Source organism: Schistocerca gregaria, chromosome X (genome assembly GCF_023897955.1).
Source record: "Schistocerca gregaria isolate iqSchGreg1 chromosome X, iqSchGreg1.2, whole genome shotgun sequence".
NCBI classification, from domain to species: Eukaryota; Metazoa; Arthropoda; class Insecta; order Orthoptera; family Acrididae; genus Schistocerca; species Schistocerca gregaria.
In genome coordinates this window covers 197,537,580-197,557,706 of record NC_064931.1, presented here as the reverse complement: position 1 = coordinate 197,557,706, position 20,127 = coordinate 197,537,580, and the positions used below count along the sequence as shown (strand labels likewise).

Below are 20,127 nucleotides of genomic sequence, written 5' to 3'. Positions count from 1 at the left end.
AGCTAATAATTTTTTTACACTTCTTCACCCATTTGAACTAAACACACTCAGCACTAATCATTTCACGGCCGTTTAAACAAAAGTGTTCCTCAGATCAAGCTGACACTTAAACCTTGTTATTGGGCAAGGTGGTGGTCACATTTTCCAGAAAGTGTATAGCCAGTGAATACTGAGATCAGAAAGGAAAACTCCTTACTAATTACGTTGCAAAGTATGTAGTAATAAACGTTGCAGAGCCGTTGGTTTGGTACAGATGCGAAAGAGACGGAGAAAGAATGAAAATCATTTCTCGTGACTCATACAATGCATCTGAGTCCCTACGGCTCTGCTTTAGATGCCACCGGGATGTAACTGCAGTCGTCTCGTACGTACGGAAAGCTTCATAAAACGCCACAATCTGCGCTCTCAATGGAGCTCTGTAAACTGCCACACTTACAGCCTAGAACTGCTGCGTGAAACGGTCACGATAAATACCCTTGATGCGTTACTAGACGTCAAGATTTAAATATTGTCATTACACAAGGTGTTAATTTACTGTGTAGAATGGCCTTAAATAAAATAGTCGTATTTTGTGTGCTTTGTTCAAATGGTTAAAAAGGGACAACAGAAATTTCTTCATTGTTAGCGAAGGTTGACAAGGAGACTCTGCTTTCAGTATCAACGGTTAAGAACGATTGGCTGAACTCAAACGTAATAACACTTTGCTCGAAGATGGTTAGCATGAACGATGCCCGAAAACCGCAAGCGTGAATGAAATCATGCACAAAGTGTAGAGATCAGCTGGCACCACAGGCACAGCAGGAAAAATAATACGGTATATTTTACGAGGAGATTCAACTATTTGAAAAAATTTTGTTGCATGATGGATCCCGCATTTGTTGAATGCTGACCACTTAAATGCGAAAACTAATTCCTCTGGGGGGCTGTAGGCCGTTCTCAAAATAATCAAACTGATATTGTGCACGGAATTTTTACTGTATAGTTCCATTAGTTCACACCAGAAACTAAGGTGGAATAAAAGCAGAGGAAGGTAGGTATTTGTCACACTTTCCAGAAAATGTACAGTCCGCGAATACAGAGATCAGAAAGAAAACTGCTGACTAATTACGTTGCAGAGTGTGTACTAAAAAAAAGGGATTACGTCGTATTATTCTGCATGAAAATAGACGAAAAAATACAATAGAAGAGGTCTACCCAAAAAATCATCTTTCTTCAGGACAATGCATCTAACCACAGCGATAATATGCAAGGAATTTAAGCCTGACTTGCTGAAATATCCGCTCTATCCTTGGTTTTGATGCTGTCTGACTTATGGCTAGAAATGTTTACAGTTCAGCGAAAAGGTCAAAAAAAAAATGTTCAAATGTGTGTGAATTCCTCAGGGACCAAACTGATGAGGTCATCGGTCCTTAGCATAAGATAGTTTAAGTAGTGTGTAAGTCTAAGAACAAAACGCAAAACACACACACACACACACACACACACACACACACACACACACACATGTCCGAGGGGGAACTCGAACGTCCAGCGGAAGGGACCGCGCAGTCCGTGACAAGGCGCCCCAAACCGCGCGGCAACAAAAAAGGCCACGGTAGCCGTAGATGAGTAAAATGTTCTGGAGTCGCAGTTCAAGGATGGAAATTACTCACTGGAAAAACGGTGGGTTTGGTACACTGATCTAAATGTAAACTAAAGTATATATATAAGGCACATTCTTCCGCTACCAGCCCAACATCTTTTCACCTTGCCATCCATCACAATGAGCAAATACCGACATGTTCCTTCAATGACACCAAGACTGATTCCTCCTTTCCCCCCTCCCCCCCTCCAAACCACTCCTCCTACCTTTTTTCAAATTCAACGTAATGCTTCGTCTCTGATGATACGAATTTCGACAGGAATTTCCCTGTACAACCTGAGCGTTGCACAAATGATATCTGATTCGAACTGAACTTGATTATGTATTAGAAGTGCGTATGATTGTTTTTCATATAGCTGTATGTTGTATGGCTTTGTTCTTCATATAGCTGTATGTTGTATAGCTGTTGTGTACTGTGCTTGACGTGTTACACTTTCCTTGACGTTCAGTAGAATAGCTTTTGGAATAACTGATGAAGATATTTAGTTATACTTTGCTACACGTGACTACTTTAGAAAAATTTGTGTCAGCCACTATATATTCATGTATTCCTCTTGTCAATCCTAACTGAAAAATCAATAACTTTTAACACAGTCGACTGGGGCAATTTGACGAGCTCGTCATTTATGGAGCTCCACTTCTTTCGGAGCAGCGTCAATCAGTAATGCATTTAATGGATTCAAACAACGTGAGATCAAACAGTATGATCCCCTTGTGTTTTATGATTATCATTTTGCTATGGCAAAAACCACAGATTGAGTTCTTGCAACGGGTAATGCCGAAACTATGACTACTCCTGATCAAGCTGCAGTACTTAAAAAGTTAATGCACAGAAGCCCCTAATCTCCTGATGAATAACAGGTTGAGCATGTTTAATAATTAGGGCCTTCAGAACTGCTGCTCCCATTAAGCCAAACCGGTGACGAAATATTTTAGATATTATACCATTGGCTTCTGTGGAAAAACGAAAAACTCACAATACGCAAAGTGCAAGTGTTTTATTACGCTCACCTATAAAACTGACGTTGACTGGTAAGAATAGGCATAAGAGCATTTAAAACAGCAATCAAATATTCCAAACAAAGCGTAGTGCAGTGTCCTACATCTGATGCGGTTTGCTGTGACCCTCCACCAGAAGAATGGCTAAAGTGTAGCAAATGCCACACATGGTGGGGTGAGGACTGCTCAAACTGTGAAGGTGGAAAATTTGTATTTGAATTTTTGTTACACTGATCTAGAATTATATTAATTTTCTACACAATAATCTTTTCATCAAATACTGTTCAATAAGAAATAACACAGCAATGTTTAATTAATTAATGCACTGTCTTATATCCCTAAGTATAAAAAGCATTCAACTTTTATCTGTATTGCCATCTTTCCCCATGGTCAAAGTCATTTTACCCCCGTACATAGCAAGATTTTGTTTGCATTAACTATTAAAATAGACAAAAGAGTTGCGATCGTATTGGAGACAACACGGTATCTAGTGTAGAGTCCTGATGAAAACTAGCCCACGTGCGCTGGTAACAAGGATCCCACAGTAAATGTGCCAAGGAAATCAAATACATTTTTGGGAGTGGTGAGGACTGAGGACAGCGGTAATGTGCCGCCGAAACTAGTCGTGTGATAGAATAAAGACATTCTCAAGATACAGCTGTGGTGGTACTGAAGTCCCTCGTCCATGCAATAACATGGACACCCAAAAAATTTAATATAAAAACCTTTACAACTAGGTGCAGTACGAAAAAAGATCATTGACAGGCAAAGAAAAACAGGCTAAAATGAGCAGTCAAGTGGAAACGCGACAAATCGGAAAAAGTAAGTAAACTGGTTACTGTTTCAGAAGTAGTCACCACAACTATTAATACATTTATTCCACTCGAAAAATGTTTGCGCTTGCGTACGGAAGGCATTTTTAAAGAATGCAGCCGCAAAGTCAGAGTTCGCCTAAAGACTCCGCAAATCTACAGACTTATCAACCTTCGTACGTGAGACTGCAGTGAGGACAATACGATGATGTAGCACACTAAACTTTACGACATGTCAGCATCTTATCAGACACTGTAGGCATTCAAGATTATTTATTTCTATCACAAACACTACTCTCCTTGTGTATAACTCCGAAGCACGGAAGAACATACAACACTTCAAACTTGCGTACACTGAGGTGACAAAGGTCATTGGATACCTCCGAATATCGTGCGGAATCTCCTTTTGCTCGGCTTACAAGGGGAGGCCGCCAATCGTGAAATTCAGATTCGATTCATACTGCGCATAATAAAAGCTCATGGCCAGAGGTGTAATGTGCCAAAGCACCAAGATGCACTTCCCAGCCGTTGTCGAGAAAATCGACAGTTAAAAGAAACCGTTGCCGTGAAATACGATTAATAATATTCTGCAGCGTCGTGGCGCAGCTGTAAGCGCTCGGATTCGTAATCGGAAGGTCGCCGGATCGAATCTCGCTCCAGGCAACTTATATATATATATATATATATATATATATATATATATATATATATATTTCCGGCAATCAGTTGCAACAATTATGCATATAATAAGTTGTTGAAAGTCTTTGTCGTGCAAAAATAATACTTGAAATAAAACACAATATCACAAATAATATTGAAGTGGATACAATTTATTGAAAAGTTCGGTATACACTCGCACGTAATTAACAATTAGTGACCAGAAGTAGCTGGAGTATCGGACGAACCAGAGTGATAGTTATCACAGAAACATGGAAAGCAGAAAACAGCACGGCATCGAGCACATCTGATAAACGATGCGTTTTTACAAGAACAATTGGTTTTTAAATTTTCTGTTGGGAAACACACCTGATTGACATTCTGAAAAATTGTTCTATTGTGTTTGTGCGTGTATATATACATTTGAATTACAAAAAACAAATAATAAAAATAGTTGCACGGCGCGAGATTCGATCCGGCGACCTTCGGTTTACGAACGCGAGCGCTTACCGCTGCACCACGACGCTGTAGAAAAGTATTAATCGTAGAGAGTATTTCACCGCAACGGTTTTTTTAACTGTCGATTTTCTCGACAACGGCTGAGAAGTGCATCTTGGTGCTTTGTCACATTACACCTCTGGCCATGAGCTTTTATTATGCGTAGTATGAATCGAATCTGAATTTCACAATTGGCGGCCTCCCCTTGTTAGTGTAGCATAGACTCAAAAAGTCGTTGGAAGTCCCCTGCAAAAATACTGTACCCTATTGCCTCTATAACCACACGCTATTGCGAAAGAGTTGGAGGTGCAGGGTTTTGTTCACAAACTGACCTGTCGATTACGTCCCATGAATGTGCGATAGGACTGGTGTCGGACAATCTGAATGTCCAAATCATTCACTACAATTGTCCAGAATGTTCTTCACACCAGTCTCAAACAGTTGTGGCCCAGTGAAATGTCATCCATAAAAATTCCGTCGTTACTTGGGAACATGAAGTCCATGAATGGCAGCAAATAGTCTACTCTAGTCAATGATCGGTTCAGTTGAATCAGAGGACCCTCTCCGTTCCATGTAAAAACAGCCCACACCATTATGGAGCCACCACCAGCTTCTACAGTGCCTTGTTGACAACCTGGGATCGCGGCTACGTGGGGTGTGCGTCACAGTCGAATTCGGCTATCGGTTCTTACCAACTGAAATCGGGAAACATATGACCAGGTCACAGTTTTCCAGACGTCTAGGGTCCAATCGATATTATCACGAGCCCAGGAGAGACGCTGCAGGCGATGTCTTGCTGTTAGCAAAGGTAGTAGCGTAGACTGATCTCTACGGTTATTTCACGCAGTGTTCCTTGTCTCTTAGCACTGACAGCTCTATTCCGACACCGCTTTCTCGGTCGTTAAGTGAAGGCCGTCGGCCACTGCGTTGTCCATGTGAGAGGTAATGTCTGATTGGTTCAAATGGCTCTGAGCACTATGGGACTTAACATCCGTGGTCATCAGTCCCGTAGAACTTAGAACTACTTAAACCTAACTAACCTAAGGACATCACACACGTCCATGCCGGAGGCAAGATTCGAACCTGCGACCGTAGCAGTCGTGCGGTTCCGGACTGAGCGCCTAGAACCGCTAGACCACCGCGGCCGGCGGTAATGTCTGAAATTTGGTATTCTCACCACACTCCTGACACTGTGTATCTCGGTATACTGAATTGCCTAATGATTTCCGAAATGGAATTTCCCACGCGTCTAGGTCCAACTACCAATCCGAGTTCAAAGTGTGTTAATTCCCGTCGTGCGGTCATAATCACGTCATAAACCTTTCAACATGAATCACCTGAGTGCAAATAACACCTCCGCCAAAGCACTGCCCTTTTGTAGCTTGTGTATGTGATACTACCCCTATCTGTATATGTGCAGATCACTGTCGCATGACTTGTCACTTCAGTATGTATATATCTCCATTATAGTGTACCTGTTTTAAATAATCTTATTAATGTGTTGTTTTTTGTAGATACATCACCTTGACACAGAGGTATTTCTTGTCACTATTAATCTTGAATAAACCCCTGTTTTACATATGTCAATAAATTGTCAACTTCTGTAAAAACATTTCCAGTGTTAATGTACCCACACGTCGTCGTGTATCTCGAATCTACAATCCTAATTTTATGTTGAACTGAAGAATTTACAGCGTTGATCACATTTTGATTTACTTAAACAGGTTCACAAACACCATCAGAACAATAACACATTGTGCGTGTATACGTCGTCTACATCCGATGGCCGTCGCTGCTGTGATGACGCTGTTCAAATGTGAGCAACAGTCCAAATTCTTGAGTTTATTTAGATATCAAGGTCACTGGTCCCTCCACAGTTCTAATTGATCTCATTTCACACTCATTTCCAGTGGGTGCAGAAAGCCCCATCAGTGGAGAAATATATTATGCATAAAACCAACATTGCTCTTCATGTGGTTACGGGGAGTGCGTTACTGAATAATTTTAGCGTCCCGTAGATAGCAAGATCATTATCAGCAAACGTCGACTCGTCCATTTAATGTGCCAACTTGTCTTATATATTTTGTAATGTCGTGTTAAGTCTTAAAGTGGGATCCAAGAAAAAATGAAGGTTACCACGCCTCGTAAAAAATAAATTTCAGCAAGTAATAGGTCCTTCGAGGACGTCCATACAATTTACGCTCAGTAGGTAAGGAAATAATTGAGCATAACATCACTACACCTGCTTTTTCTTATCTAGGTGCTAACATTGTAGCCTCTGTATTAAGAAGACATGGTGGGCAGTTACTTCTCTCATCAAGCTCTATTTAGGAAACAAATGGAAGGGAAAGCATATTAGTTTTGTATTTTTAGATGCCTGTTATAATAACAAAATGAAGGAAACAAATGGAAGGGAAAGCGTATTAGTTTTGTATTTTTAGATACCTGTGGTAAAAACAACGTGAACTAATTCTAGTAGTTCTTAGGAGAAAAAGTAAACATTTAAAATAACCTACGGGAATCAATTGCCTGTAAAAGCTTCTATGAAGCAACGAGGGCTGCTTAGACGCAGTAATATTATTTTTTTAAGAAATCTACAATTTTATACTTATTTGATTCTCGCTAATGATACAGATACTACAACAAATTGGTCTCATTACATCCTTAAACTGACTATAACAATAAATAACTACTGCGAAATATTTTCTATATAAGACACGTACTCGTGTTCATGGGTATATGAATATTTTTCAATACTGCGATTTTTCTCAAATGGTCTTCTCGAAGACATACGTCGGGAAATATATATAAATTATATATTCGATTATGGTACATTATTTTCCACCTTAAACTTTTATTTTAATTTGAGTGCGAAATATATAATTTACGGACAAATGAGGAGCTATTTGGGTTAATAAATCTACCATCAGAAAAACGGGTATAAAAGGAAGCGTTCTTGAATATTCTTAAAATAGTTTCAAGTTGCTATTAATCTGTATGGTAGTCTACCGTGTTTTTGACATTACTCCAAATGTTCTGTTTGATTATAGTATGATCTTCAGCAATATGAAACCAACAACTATCTAGGAGTTAATAACGTGAAAAACGAAATGTTGATATATATATATATATATATATATATATATATATATATATATATATATATATATATATATATATATATATATATATATAGTCAATGGAAAGGAGTCTAAAGTAAAGATACTGACAACTTTAAGTAAATACAATTACGTACTCACTTGAAATTTAGTGTTTTCTCGAGCTGGGTCCAAACAATGCCAAAGAAACCGCCAATGCTATTCTCGTTCAGCTTTAACATTGGAGAATACTAGAGAAAGACACGAACAAAAAGACTGAGATTAACAGTTTGTTTCTTTAATTTAGAAAAGCTGCAGAAATTTTGTTAAAACCTAGAAATTAATTAAAGACGAACACATTAAACATTTATAAAGTATTATGTGAATTAAAATGAAAGAGTTTTTCATGAAGAAATAATTTTGCAACTCATTCCCTGTAGTTTTTGTAAACTACAGACCAGCTCAGAAACTTTCACACTCTGCCTGGTTTCTGGTGTCCAGATACGGTGACTATTCAATTTTTGTGCAGAATATTTCGACGACAGTCCTCGTCGTCTTCATCGAATGCTGCGGGCTAAAATAGTCTGATTCCTCTCTGCCAGGACTCTAAAAAAAAAAAAACCTCAGAATTCACAATTTTTATTCTGATGAACACTTCTTACAAGCTATAACAGGGCGCCGGATCAGTATTAGACCTCAGATTCCTGCCCTGCACTTTCGGATAACGCCCCATACATCGACTCCGAGATTCAGTTCGTCGCATGCTTATCCCCATAGCCTTAAAACACCACTCGTCTGTTTGGTCTGCTCTCATGACATCTACACACCATTGCAATTTCTTGGACACTTTAACATTTTTACAGTACTCCATAATTTTCCATTTAAGATTCTGTCCATACAGGTGACTCCATACATCCACCTAAACATCTTAATCTCAGCTACATCTAGCCTGCTGTGCCGGTTCTTAGTTGTTGTCCATGTCTTAGCTCTATACAATAATACTAGCCTTATGAGTGCCTTATATGCTTTCCCCTTGACTTTGATATTTAAATTTTTGTCATAGAGGATTCTGGACATCCTTTCCCAATTCCTCCATCCGGAATTCCTTCTGCGATCTATCTCAGAATTCAGATTTCTTGTACTTGTCACAGCTGATACCAGGTATTTGACGTGATCTACCCTCTTTAGGTTCCCCCATCCATTGCGACTGAAACACCTCACACGTTCCCCATGCATAAATACTGCTTTTACCTTCCGCTGATTTTAAGCCTTCTGTCCTCCAGTGCTCGCCTCCAGTCTTACAGTTTGCACTCCACACCAACTTTCCTGGTGCTGCATAAAACAATCTCGTCTGCAACAACGCACCATGGAGTTTGGTCTCGAATTCTGTTATGGAGTTACAATAAATTACACCTTAGCGTCTCTGCCACTGTTGTTGTTGCTGTTATGGTCTTCAGTCCAGACACTGGTTTGTTGCAGCTCTCCATGCTACTCTATCCTGTGCAAGCTTCTTCATCTCCCAGTGCATACTGCCACCCACATCCTTCTGAATCTGTTTAGTGTATTCATCTCTTGGTCTCCCTCTACGATTTTTACTCTCCACGCTGCCCTCCAATACTCAATTGGTGATCCCTTGACGCCTCAGAATATGCCCTACCAACCCATCCCTTCTTCTGGTCAAGTTGTGTCACAAATTTCTCTTCTCTCCAATACTATTCAATACCTTCTCATTAGTTATGTGATCTACCCATCTAATATTCAGCATTCTTCTGCAGCACCACATTTCGAAAGCTTCTATTCTCTTCTTCTGCAAACTATTTATCGTCCATGTTTCACTTCCATACATGGCTACACTCTATACAAATACTTTCAGAAACGACTTCCTGACACTTAAATCTATCCTCAATGTTAACAAATTTCTCTTCTTCAGAAACGCTTTCCTAGCAATGGCCAGTCTACACTTTATATCCTCTCTACTTCGACCGTCATGAGTTATTTTGCTCCCCAAATAGTAAAACTCATTTAATGCTTTAAGCGTCTCATTTCCTAATGTAATTCCCGCAGTATCGCCCGATTTAATTCGACTACATTCCATTATCCTCGTTTTTGCTTTTGTTTATGTCCATCTTATACACTCCTTTCAAGACACTGTCCACTCAGTTCAGCTGCTCTTTCAGCTCCTTTGCTGTCCCTGACATAATTGCAATGTCATCGGTGATCCTCAATGCTTTTATTTCTTCTCCATGGATTTTAATTCCTACTCCAATTTTTTCTTTTGTTTCCTTCACTGCTTGTTCAATGTATGGATTGAATAACATTGGGGATAGGCTACAACCCTGTCTCACTCCCTTCCAAACCACTGCTTCCCTTTCATGCCCCTTGGCTCTTATAACTGCCATCTGGTTTGTGCACAAATTGTAAACAGTATTTCGCTCCCTGTATTTTACCCCTGCCACCTTCAGAATTTGAAAGAGAGTATTACAGTCAACGCTGTCACAAGCTTTCTCTAAGTCTACAAATGCTAGAAACGTAGGTTTGCCTTTCCTTAATCTATTTTCTAAGATAAGTCGTAGGGTCAGTATTGCCTCACGTGTTCCTTTCCATCGCCAGTCTACACTTTATATCCTCTCTACTTCGACCGCCATCAGTTATTTTGCTCCTCAAATAGCAAAACGGAATCCAAACTGATCTTCCCCGAGATCGGCTTCTACCAGTTTTTCCATTCGTCTGTAAAGAATTCGTGTTAGCATTTTGCATCTAGTACGTTTCCTTCTCTTCCTTTTCCTACTATCGAGTTCCAGTCACCCATGACTATTAAATTTTCGTCTCCCTTCACTATCTGAATAATTTCTTTTATGTCATCATACATTTCATCAATCTCCTCGTCGTTTGCAGAGCTAGTTGGCATATAAACTTGTACTACTGTGGTAGGCGTGGGCTTCGTATCTATTTTGGCCACAATAATGCGTTCACTGTGCTGTTTGTAGAAGCTTACCGGCATTCCTATTTTCCTATTCATTATTAAACCTACTCCTGCATTACCCCTATTTGATTTTGTATTTATAATCCTGTACTCACCTGACCAGAAGTCTTGTTCCTCCTGCCACCGAACTTCACTAATTCCGGCTATGACTAACTTTAACCTATCCATTTCCCTTTTTAAATTTTCTAACGTACCTGCCCGATTAAGGGATCTGACATTCCACACTCCGATCCGTAGAACGCCAGTTTTCTTTCTCCTTATAACAATGCCCTCCTGAGTAGTCCCCGCCCGGAGATCCGAATGGGGGACTATTTTACCACCGTAATATTTTACCCAGGAGGACGCCATCATCATTTAACCATACAGTAAAGCTGCATGCCCTAGGGAAAAATTACGGCTGTAGTTTCTCCTTGCTTTCAGTTGATAGCAGTGCCAGCACAGCAAGACCGGTTTGGTTAGTGTTACAAGGCCAGATCAGTCAATCATCTAGACTGTTGCCCGTGCAACTACTGAAAAGGCTGCTGCCCCTCTTCGGGAACCACACGTTTGTCTGACCTCTCAACAGATACCCCTCCTTTGTGGTTGCACCTACGGTACGGCTATCTGTATCGCTGAGGCACGCAAGCCTCCCCACCAACGGCAGGGTCCATGGTTCATGGGGGCTGGGGGGTCTCTGTCACTGTGGTTAATTTTTTGTGGGGAATTGTCCCTCAGAATTGTGCAAATACGACTGTGACTTTGTAAGTAATGGTAAGGAACTACAGGGAAGCTGAAGCTTCGAGCTGGGCTGCGAGGCGAACCGGGATAACGCAGTTGGTATTTCACTACACGTGGCAGGGGTCATGGCCCGAGTCCAGTTCCGCTACAAACTGCCATTTTTCTGCTTCTATGCTTGTCGTGGTATGTGATCAACAAAGCAGTGGAGGCAACAGGGAGTCATGTTAACACACAACAATTCATCACTCACCCACAAGTCACGCAGACTGATCGGCGCAAGGTCGTAGACGTGCACATACTGTTCAGCAGACTTGCAGGTGTTCTTGATAGGGTGACGGGTAAGTCATTTTGGGGTGCAGGATAGCACATTTATGTGGAATATTCATTGGACCATTCTAGCATAGCTCGAAAGAGATGTAGCGGTAAATTGTGGTGCTTATAATGCATCCCGCCTGCGTGGAGCTCCACGTGAACAAACGCTGTGAAAGCCCTAAGAGACCAACTAAGGATTCTATTTCCACTCATGGATTCTAGGTTATCCCATGAATTACATACTTGTGACAGGAATGATCGATTGCCTCGTGATTTTGTCAATAAACTCGTACCTTGTCGTAAGCGATATGGCCTTCAAAAGTCAGAATGTCTGCTTCACTGACCTTGTTCCTGACATGACTATTTATTTGTTTTCGTCCATCAATGATCTTGGACGTAATCTGCTGCACTGAGCCTCAACCACTTGCTGTTACAACCCAAGCTACTCGACGGCGCCACCTATCGTCCAAAGTTTGTGGGCGCAGCACTTTTATCTGCGTTCTGCCTGAATCGAGGTATGCATTGTAAAACTCTTGTCATGGTGGTCTGTGCAAAGCCCAGCTCATACACGACTTTAGTGCCTGAGTGCACTGTATGTCCGTCTCAGATGACTTTCCTGCTGTCAAATGCGCTGGAAACTCATGTCTTGTCCATCTTGTGCACACAAGACCACTGGAAAAAATCGAAGACATCACAGTGACGTAAGACGCCTGACTATTCCATCTGCTAAAGCACGGGTGGGCAACTGGTGGCCCGCGAGCCGGATACGGCCAGCGATTGGTTCAGTCCGGGCTCCGGAAACATTTCGTGGGGGAGAAACCGAGGTGCTCGCTGTGGGTTCCGCCCGGACTCATGTTCGGGTATTTACGTATTAACGTTATTAAATAATTCTTGTGCGTTGAGGACATACACTGATGAGCCAAAACATTATGACCACCTCCTAAATAGCTTGTTTGTCCGTCGTTGGCACGAAACGCAGCATTGATTCTGCGTATTAGAGATTAGAAAATATGCTGGTAGGTGGCATTAGATGTCTACGCACAGGTCATGTTATCAGCGTAAATAAAGGGCGCTGATCTTCGTACGTGGTGATGGCTCCCGATAGCGACCCTGATGGATTCCATAGGGTTTCGTCAGGCGAATTCGGTCACCGAGACATCAACATGAGTTCACTATAACGATCCTCAAACCACTGTAGTACGGTATTGACTCCGAGACACGGACAGCTATACTGCTGAAAGATGACATCGCCGTCGGGGAAGACATTAAGCATGATTGTATGCAGGTAGTTCGCAGCTGTGACCGTGGTTTCCGTTACTACCACAGGTCCCATGCAAGCGCAGGAGTATGTCTCCCACAGCATAATTCTGTTCCCACCAGCCTGTGTCCGTGGCGCGCTGCATCCATTCACATCGATGAGACGGTGTTTGTGGAGACAACCAGCGACCGAGTGTTGCACAAATGTGATTCCTCCGAAAGGCCGACACATTTCAATTGATTGACAGTCGAATCCCGATGGTCTCGTGCCCACTGCAGTCGCAACTGACGATGTTGCTGGGTCAACATGTGAACACGTAGGTATGGTTTGCTTCAGATCTCGATGTTCAACAATGTAGAATGAACGGTGTGCTCCAAAACATTGTGCTTGCACCAGCATTATCCTGTTTCGGCAGATATGCCACAGATCACCATCTATCCTACTTTACCAAGCAGAAAAGCCTCCGGACCCCACGTTCTATGAAGAGTCGTGGACGTCCAGTCGTTTAGCACCTGGTGGTAGTTTCACTGTCCTCCCTCTTTCCGTAGATGGTCGCGACAGTAGAACGTGAACATTCGACCAGCTTCGCCGTTTTCGAGATATTCATCGAAGGGCACTGCGTAATAATAATCGGTCCTTTGTCAAAGTCGCTTATCTCAATGGATTTCCCTATTTCAGCCCATATCTTCCCTAGAGTGTTCCGCCGCCCATATCTGCTCCGCTTACGTGCTTTCGTTACTGTGTCACGTGCCCTCGACGCAACCAGGAGACAGCCTATGTCGAGGTGGACAGTGGTCGTAATGTTTTGGCTTATCGCTGTATTAGAATACTGCGAAGGTTGAAACTGAAGTTAATCTGCAATTAGTTAATTTTAATTACTTTTGAATACATTGTGGGAGTACAAAGTGATCAATGTGTTACAAATACTTACTATCAAAAACAGTCTTGATCACAATTTATTTATTACGGTGACCAGTTTCGACCACTGCCGTGGTCATCTTCAGACCAATGAGTAAGGACCTTCTTCTGGTGGTAAATCACTACCACTAGTGACCTATTAGATAGTGTCGGAAGTTCCATGCGGCTTTTCGCGGATGATGCTGTAGTATACAGAGAAGTTGCAGCAACAGAAAATTGTAACGAAATGCAGAAAGGTCAGCAGTAAATAGGCACTTGGTGCAGAGAATGGCAACTGACCCTTAACATAGATGGTTCCTTTGAAAGGGCACGGCCGATTTCCTTCCCCATCCTTCCCTCACCCGAGCTTGCACTCCGTCTCTAATGACCTCGTTGTCGACGGGACGTTAAACACTAACTTCCTCCTCCTCCTCCTCCTCCTCCTTAACATACACAAATGTAATGTTTTGCGAATACCTAGAAAAAAGGATCCTTTATTATATGATTATATGAAAGCGGAACAAACACTGGTAGCAGTTACTTCTGTAAAATATCTGGGAGTATGCGTGCGGAACGATTTAAAGTGGAATGATCATATAAAATTAATTATTGGTAAGGCGGGTACCAGGTTGAGATTATTTGGGAGAGTCCTTAGAAAATGTAGTCCATCAACAAAGGAGGTGGCTAACAAAACACTCGTTCGATCTATACTTCAGTATTGCTCATCAGTGTGGGATCCGTACCATATCGGGTTGACAGAGGAGATAGAGAAGATCCAAATAAGAGCGGCGCGTTTCGCCACAGGGTTATTTGGTAAGCGTGATAGCGTTACGGAGATGTTTAGCAAACCCAAGTGTCAGACTCTGCGAGATAGGCGCTCTGCATCGCGGTGTAGCTTGCTGTGCACGTTTCGAGAGGGTGCGTTTCTGAATGAGATATCGAATATATTGCTTCCCCCTACATATACATCCCGAGGAGAACACGAATGTAAAATTAGAGGGATTCGAGCGCGCACGGAGGCTTTCCGTCAGTCGTTCTTCCCGCGGACCACCCGCGACTGGAACAGAAAAGGGAGGAAATGACAGTGGCATGTAAAGTGCCCTCCGCCACACACCGTTGGGTGGCTTGCGGAGTATAAATGTAGAAGTAGATGTAGTGGTCGGAACCGGTCACGGTAATAAATAAATTGTGATCAAGTCTGATTTTGATAGTAAATATTAGTTAATTTTAATTTCATTTATTTTTCCATGATACATCTCATGATGTCTGACGCCCCATCTTCAGATGTTTACATTTATTTACGTGTCGTGAACATTGTTTCCTTACTAACGACGTTGTAGAATTTTGTAACGTCAGTTTTTAGCACAGGTTTTCTAAAACATCTTAAGTAAAGAAACAGTCTTCATGACATGTTAGCCGCGATGAGTGGCCGCGCGAATTGAGGCGCCATGCTGCGGATTGCGTGGCCTCTCCCGCCGAAGGTTCGAGTCCTCCCTCCGGCATGAGTGTGTGTGTTTTGCTTAGCATAAGTTAGTTTAAGTTGTGTAAGTCTAGGGACCGTTGACCTCAGCAGTTTGGTCCCTTAGGAATTCACACACATTTGAACGACACGTTAGTAAACGTAAGCATCTGAAGATGGGCTGAACGAGAAACGAATGTACTCTTAAACACGTGTATTTTGAGGCACAATTTGTAGCCGTGGCATGATGGGAAAGGGTCGCTATTGGTGATTTCCGCTATAAACATTAACGTCACTGGCGCTATAGCTTTGCCTTTATGCGCTAGGAGCGCTATTGTCGCGTGAGGTGACGAGGAGGTTCGTCAGTTTATGTAAGCACGTAAATCAAGCCCGCGGGTTACCAAAGTTTGCTCATGCTTGCGCTAAAGCTATAGGAGATCTATTTTATTCATCATGGCAGCTACCACTAATACAGGTTACCCACTGCATAATATTGGAGCACACATCTCTCCAGTGATTTTCTCCTTTCATTGCCACATATTCCGTGAAGAAATACGCTTGAAACCGATTGAAACTGAGTTACATACAATCTCTTATCTTCAGTTCTTTTCGCAACATGTTTATATCAATATGTTGTTGTTGTGTGGTCTTCAGTCCTGAGACTAGTTTAATGCAGCTCTCCATGCTACTCTATCCTGTGCAAGCTTCTTCATCTCCCAGGACTTACTGCAACCTACATCCTTCTGAATCTGAATATCAATATGAATACCTCGCTAATCGGGTTGTGCGCAGTACAACGTCCAATGATTCCGCTAGCACAAAATCGTCTGATTAGTGCTGCGCGAAATTTCACGTCTGTCACGAATAACATAAGTCATAGAAGTTTTTAAAAATACTTTGTCAATGTCAATGTGATTGTGTGCAGTACAGTTTTCAAGGATTCTGAGAGCGGAAAATCTTCTGTTCAGTACTGCGAGATATTTCACCCCTGTCGCATATAAAGTAAGTTATAGGAATTTTTAAACATTAGTTTGTGAATGTCAGTATTGTCTGAATTGTGAAAACGGCATAGTTCCTGCAGAACATTGGTTTCTGCGCCTTTTCTATCCGCACTTTGAAAGTTGCGGTCAATTATAGACCAAGGGGATATCGAAGCTACACTGTGTGGTCAATAAACAAATCTATAAGCATACAAGATGAGCGATTGTAATGCTTGTCCCCTTCCCTGAATTTTTAACAAACTGATTGTTGAGTTTTGTCTCTATGCACAACGAAAACAGCGTCACAATGTGATCAGCAGCCCATCGGTACAATAGATTACATTTATTGCTTATGCGTCACCTGCCCATCAGAAAGTTGGGCAGTAAAGGATCTTGAAATCCAAGTTAAGTCATAATGACTGACATAATATTAAATAAAATTTACTCAGAGTAAAGTTCTCTAAAATATCAAATGAAATTACAAAATGGCGCTGACACTGTGGAAAGTTACTAAATTATGTGGATGACTCTACCGAGAAAAGGTAACGAGATCTCCTCATCTGAAACAGCTCACGAATTCATAGGTAACGAGACAGGAGGAGACGGCACATTATGAGCAATTAAGTAACAGAAGCTGTGTGACAAAATTAGGTAAGTAGCGAAACTGCTCAGAATATGAATCGCACTACCACAACTGCGACGCTTACATGTCCCCCATATCAGCCAGCGTGCGCCAATCAACGTATCAGATGGCGCCTGGAAGATGAATCACCCGGAATCTTAGTTCAAAACACTTAACTGCTCACAAAAAAAAACTCTTCTTGGAGGGGTGACTCCATTTTGTTGCCAATGTCACAAATGAGATTATCGCATATTTAAGAAAAAAGAGAGGGGAACACAAAAGAAACTTCCCACTCTTCGCATACAAAACACACAGTAACAAACACGATGTAGGTTCTCCTGTGGTCCAGTGTCTCCTCGACTGGTCAGCCTCTTCACGCCATACGCAGTGCTGGAAGGCGACTCATTTTATTGACTACACCAAAATTTTGGAGCGAAAATAACTGACTTTCGCACACTGGTTTGGTGGCGTAGTCGCATTCCGTCCTTTGATGTGCTCAGAGAAAAGGCAAAAATATCGTGCTCAATTATTCTCTGGGGTCGGCGGTGGCGGCACGGCCTCCTCTGCCCTGAGGAGCAGGCTTTACCTACAAAGCACGGAGCAGTCCAAGATCCTACTTCCGCAAAAACTGTCCCATTCCTGGGGAAGCTCGCATCTCCTTATGATACTTACTAACCGCCACCTGCCTACAAACAGGAACTGAGATCACACTGGGAACACACGTTCCTAGTGAGAAAAACGCAAAGCTTTCCTCCTAAGCACACACGCCAGTATGCTCAAAAAATAACAACGAAATAGTGGCAGAAAATGAAACAGTAACACATACCGATATGTGATAATCATAACGTAGCTTACTGAGTTCTGTTATATTCATCCTCGGCCATTAAGTGTTAATATTTTATTGTCATGGCTGTTATAGCAGAGCTTCTGAATGGATTTAACTGCCTGTTTTTAGCCATCTTTTCACACAAAAACAGCATAAAAAGGAGAAGAAAAATTTGATGTGTTAAAGGGAATACTGCAAAAAAATATTGACAAGAATAATACTAAGAACATTACAGCTAGAGAAAACAATTAAAGAAAATCGTGACAGTCCGAGTCACTACAAATCTGCGGGTCTATTTTGTCAGTGCAGTATAAATATGAAAATAGGTGCCAGGTATTCCAGAGAACTACCTTCTCTGTTAAGTGTTGAACCAGAAATAACCTAGCGTTTTCAATAGATCTACAAAATTGCGTCTCCTTCAAATGTCCTATGTAGCTAATCTCTCGAGAGGTGTACAGAAGTGGATGGAATTCTACATAGCGGTTTCCAGACTAACATTAATAACTCCATGTATAATTTAATTATAACCACATAAGAATGGGATAACTTAAGATTCTCTTCTGAAAGAAAAGCTACTAACGTTAATGTCCTAGAATGAAATGAAATGTCGTGTGACGAGAGCCTCCCGTCGGGTAGACCGTTCGCCTGGTACAAGTCTTTCGATTTGACGCCACTTCGGCGACTTGCGCGTCGATGGGGATGAAATGAAATGATGATGATTAGGACAACACAACACCCGGTCCCTGAATGGAGAAAATCTCCGTTCCAGCCGGGAATCGAACCCGGGCCCTTTGGATTGACAGTCTGTCGCGCTGACCACTTTTTTTTTTTTAACACACTGAGAGTACATATGTATATATACACAAGCAACAGTTCTTCAAGGTACCAGTTTAACATATACAAATGAGTGTTAGGTAAACAAATTATTAGAATAACATTAAATACAACAAAATATAACATATTCTGTCTTCTTCCTTTTTTTTTTAATTTTGTTCGATGCATGGGAACGTGGATAAGGGTGTTGCATCATGTGACAGATAGGCATGGTACACCCCAACTTTGAGGGGGGTTAAGGAAGACGCTGCGGAGATAACCGGCAAAAGTTTGTCGGTAAGATGGTTTTCGGGTGAGGGTGCTATGCGCGGTCACTACTTTGTACCAGAAGTCAAGGACTGTATGCGGACCACTTTGAAAGAGGTATTCTAAAGCCTGTCCTCGAAACCAGATGAGGGTATGGTGATTAGCAAGAGGGTAGTGAAATGTCTGGGGCAACAACAGGAAATCCGGGGTTACCGTCGTTGGCGGGGCACGGAAGTAAAAGCCCACGATTCGTTGGATGAGAAGCGATACGTTTGGTTTCAGGGGGCACGTAAAACGGTGCTCGTCGGTGTCTTCGAGCTGACAGTCAGGGCAGAGTGGGGAGGTGGCCAGTCCTATACGATAAAGTCGACTAATAGTCGGGAATTTTCCATACACTAAAACATACCAGAGTGCAGACACAGATGACGGTAAAAAGGGTGCATGCACACACCCCTAAACCGTGCGCCAGTTAATGTCAGGATGCTGCAGCACCATGGGGTCGCAAGGGTTGGACAGCATAAACAAACGATGGTAATCTTTTGTACGGGGAGGACGGGTGACTGGAAGATTGGCCCGAACGTAGCTGAGTTCTATGAAACAATTGGCGACGTGGTACAATAATGGAGAAATAGGTGCCACATTGATCGGTGGATCGAGAGAAGCTGGTCGGAGGATATCTAAGAGACTGCGTGTTAAGGACGGAACCGTCCCCTGCCAGTGCCGCAACAGAGTGTGGACAAAGAGTGTGGCGAGTCCGAGGCCATCTTTTGCAGGAGGCAATGTTAGAGTGTTGTAGCGGACTTTGAAAAGTGCCCCTGGTGACACGAAAGATCCAAAGGCTGATTGGATGCGGCGGCCAAGGAGTAACAGCATTGGGAGGATCTGGACGACGTGTACCAGTTTAGGGGCTACATACATGTTGACATAGGACACACGTTGGAGATGGTTTAAGTTACGGTGCACTTGACCGCGGACATGGTGCCGAATCGACTGCAAAAGCCGCCGGTAAGCCAGGGCCACTGTGCGGTATGTGGAGCTCGTAAATTTGATACCCAAGTAACGAAGGGTGGTACTGACTGGGAGTGGGGTCGGCACCATAGCCGGGAGGTCGCGCCCAATGTGCATCATAGTCGATTTACGGACATTAAGAATGCTACCAGAAAGACGTCCATACTGGTGGATCCATTGGATGGCGTCATTGAGTTCCGTGGAGGAGCAAGTGAGAAAGAGGAGATGGTCCGCATAAGCCCTACAGTGAAAGGTGTAGTCACGCAAAGTGAGGCCCTG

General features: G+C 42.3%; 1 protein-coding gene across 1 annotated transcript in view; it reads right to left on the bottom strand.

The window, feature by feature from the left end:
- Window positions 1–20,127, bottom strand: part of LOC126297843 (probable glutamate receptor) — a 253,100-nt gene that overhangs the window by 102,475 nt on the left and 130,498 nt on the right. Inside the window, exon 5 of the mRNA XM_049989096.1 lies at window positions 7,869–7,957. Coding sequence (XP_049845053.1) covers window positions 7,869–7,957 — 89 coding nt within the window. The remainder of the gene's footprint in view (window positions 1–7,868; window positions 7,958–20,127) is intronic.